This window comes from Gavialis gangeticus, unplaced genomic scaffold (assembly GCF_001723915.1).
Source record: "Gavialis gangeticus isolate Ggan-Ray unplaced genomic scaffold, GavGan_comp1, whole genome shotgun sequence".
In the NCBI taxonomy this organism is placed as follows: Eukaryota; Metazoa; Chordata; order Crocodylia; family Gavialidae; genus Gavialis; species Gavialis gangeticus.
In genome coordinates, this window is record NW_017728992.1 from 108,045,534 (window position 1) to 108,047,605 (window position 2,072).

General features: G+C 48.7%; 2 protein-coding genes across 2 annotated transcripts in view; one reads left to right on the forward strand and one right to left on the reverse strand.

Annotated features, from left to right (window-relative positions):
* Positions 1-2,072, reverse strand: part of TRAPPC8 (trafficking protein particle complex 8) — a 142,077-nt gene that overhangs the window by 131,241 nt on the left and 8,764 nt on the right. The window lies entirely within an intron of this gene.
* RNF125 (ring finger protein 125) overlaps positions 19-2,072 on the forward strand; it is a 38,123-nt gene continuing 36,069 nt past the window's right edge. The window contains exon 1 of the mRNA XM_019526712.1: positions 19-184. Coding sequence (XP_019382257.1) covers positions 30-184 — 155 coding nt within the window. The 5' untranslated portion in view covers positions 19-29. The remainder of the gene's footprint in view (positions 185-2,072) is intronic.

The window sequence follows — 2,072 nt, forward strand, 5'->3', positions numbered from 1 at the left end:
GCGGAGGGGCGAGCGGGCGAGGCAGCGCCATGGGGTCCGCGCTGCGCAGCGAGGCGGCGGCCGTTGCCCCCCAGCCCCCGCGGTGCCCGGGCGGAGCTGCCGAGTCGCCGCCGTCGCCGTCCTTCGACTGCTCCATCTGCCTGGAGGTGCTGCACCAGCCCGTGCGGACCCAGTGCGGACACGTGTGAGTGCGGAGCGGGGCAGGGAGGGTGAAGCAGGCTGCCGCGCCACGGTACCTGAGTCGCAGGGCTTTCAGTCTGCTCCCCCGGCAACAGCGGCGTTTCACCGCCCGTGAAGGGCAGCTCTGCAGGGTCAGGGGATCGCACGGCTCCCTGCCCTGCCCGCTGTGCGACGGAGGAAAAGCAGAGACCCGGGGCTCCTCCTGCCAGATAACCCCAGGCAGGGACAGGCACTTAAAAGAACCAGGAAACCTTTGAGGCTTAAAGGCAAAAGAGCTGGGGGAGCAGGCAGGGCAGGGGTCCCAAGGTGCCCCTTTTGCCTTGCCAGCCCCGTGTTTCTGTAGTGTTTTCAGATTTTGGGGAGCAAAGGGCTGGAGTGGAGTGAGGAGTGTCCTCTGTATGGACACGGACAGTCCCTCGCCTCTGCTGAGGAAAGGCTGGAAAATTTGGCTCTGCTTGAGTGTGTCAAGCAGAACAATCAATATGAACTGGGGTGGAAAATGGCCCCCAAAGCTGTATTGCAGAGGTTCCCAAACTTTTTCTTATTGCCTACCCCCTTCCAGATTTACCAGCTGCCCATGTAACCCTATCAGCATAGGTTTTGTATTTTAAACCCTTAAATGCCAATCATTCTTATCATGACAATTGAATCGGCTATTACACAGTTTCTCCTGTGTACCTCCCCCCAGAGATGTGTTGCATGCCCCAGGGGTAGGTGCACCACAGTTTAGGAACCCCTGCTCTATAAAATAAAATGCATGCAAGAATTATAGAGAAAAGCACAAGGCCTTTACCCGAATCCATCCTCTTTCTATAGCCCTCATTAAGAGTTAATTTGTTACCTCTGGAGTCATGCTGGCATAACTATTGCAGACTGACACAGCGCCTGGACACCATTCTTCAAGAATAAGAGTGCCTCCATTTGACTTAGCCTACTCTGCTTGGAAAGTGGATTAAGTAAACAAGTATAATTATGGCACTCTTGCTCCAGAAGGCTTATGTAGCTGAAGGCTCCCATTTAAATAAATAGACTGTTCAACCAGGAAGCCTACTTAGATAGATGAGAGATGATGAGCATCGCTATTCACGTGGTTGTCTGGATTGGATACTTGTACCATTTTATTTGGTTTTGTGGAACAAGTGGATATTTGTAACATTGTATTTGGCTTTGTATAACATTTTATGTGGTTTTGTGTCATTTCTCCTTACTGTTTTCTGTTGGGCTCATTATTTAGTAATCCGCATGTAAATTATGACTTTATCTTCATAGTTTGTAAAGACTATAATACTATTTTAATGCAGGAACACATTTAGTGTAACACATTTTTTAAAATATATTCTGTTACTACCAGTTTCACTCTTAAATAAAGACAGCTGGCTAAAATGTTTTTAAAATAGTCATTCCAGAATACAGAGAAATAGAATGATGTTTTTAAAACCTCCTCCTCCTAAAAAAAATGCAGGAAAAAAACATGAAAAAAATCAAACCAGAAGAACAACAAAAAACTTTTTTCTACTCTTCCTGGGGGCAGGAGAAAGGGGCAGAGCAGGTCTGGAAGGACAGAACATGGAAATAGAGGCATAACAGGGCAGCTCTGTGCTTTGGGTAGTGCAGCTACTTCTGGTGGTGAAGCCAACTGGCAGCTGCAGCAGCTGCTGTTTTTATAGATTCATAGACACTAGACCTTGGAAGATCATCGAGTCCAGCCCCCTGCTCCAGGGGCAGGAAGTCAGCGGGGATCATAGGATCCCAGCAAGATAAACATCCAACTGTCTCTTGAAGGCGTTCAGAGTAGGTGCTTGAACCACCTCCGGCAGCAGTCTATTCCAAACCTTGGGGGCTCAGACAGTAAAGAAGTTCTTACTTATAGTTTCATGGTTGGTAGGGTTGGA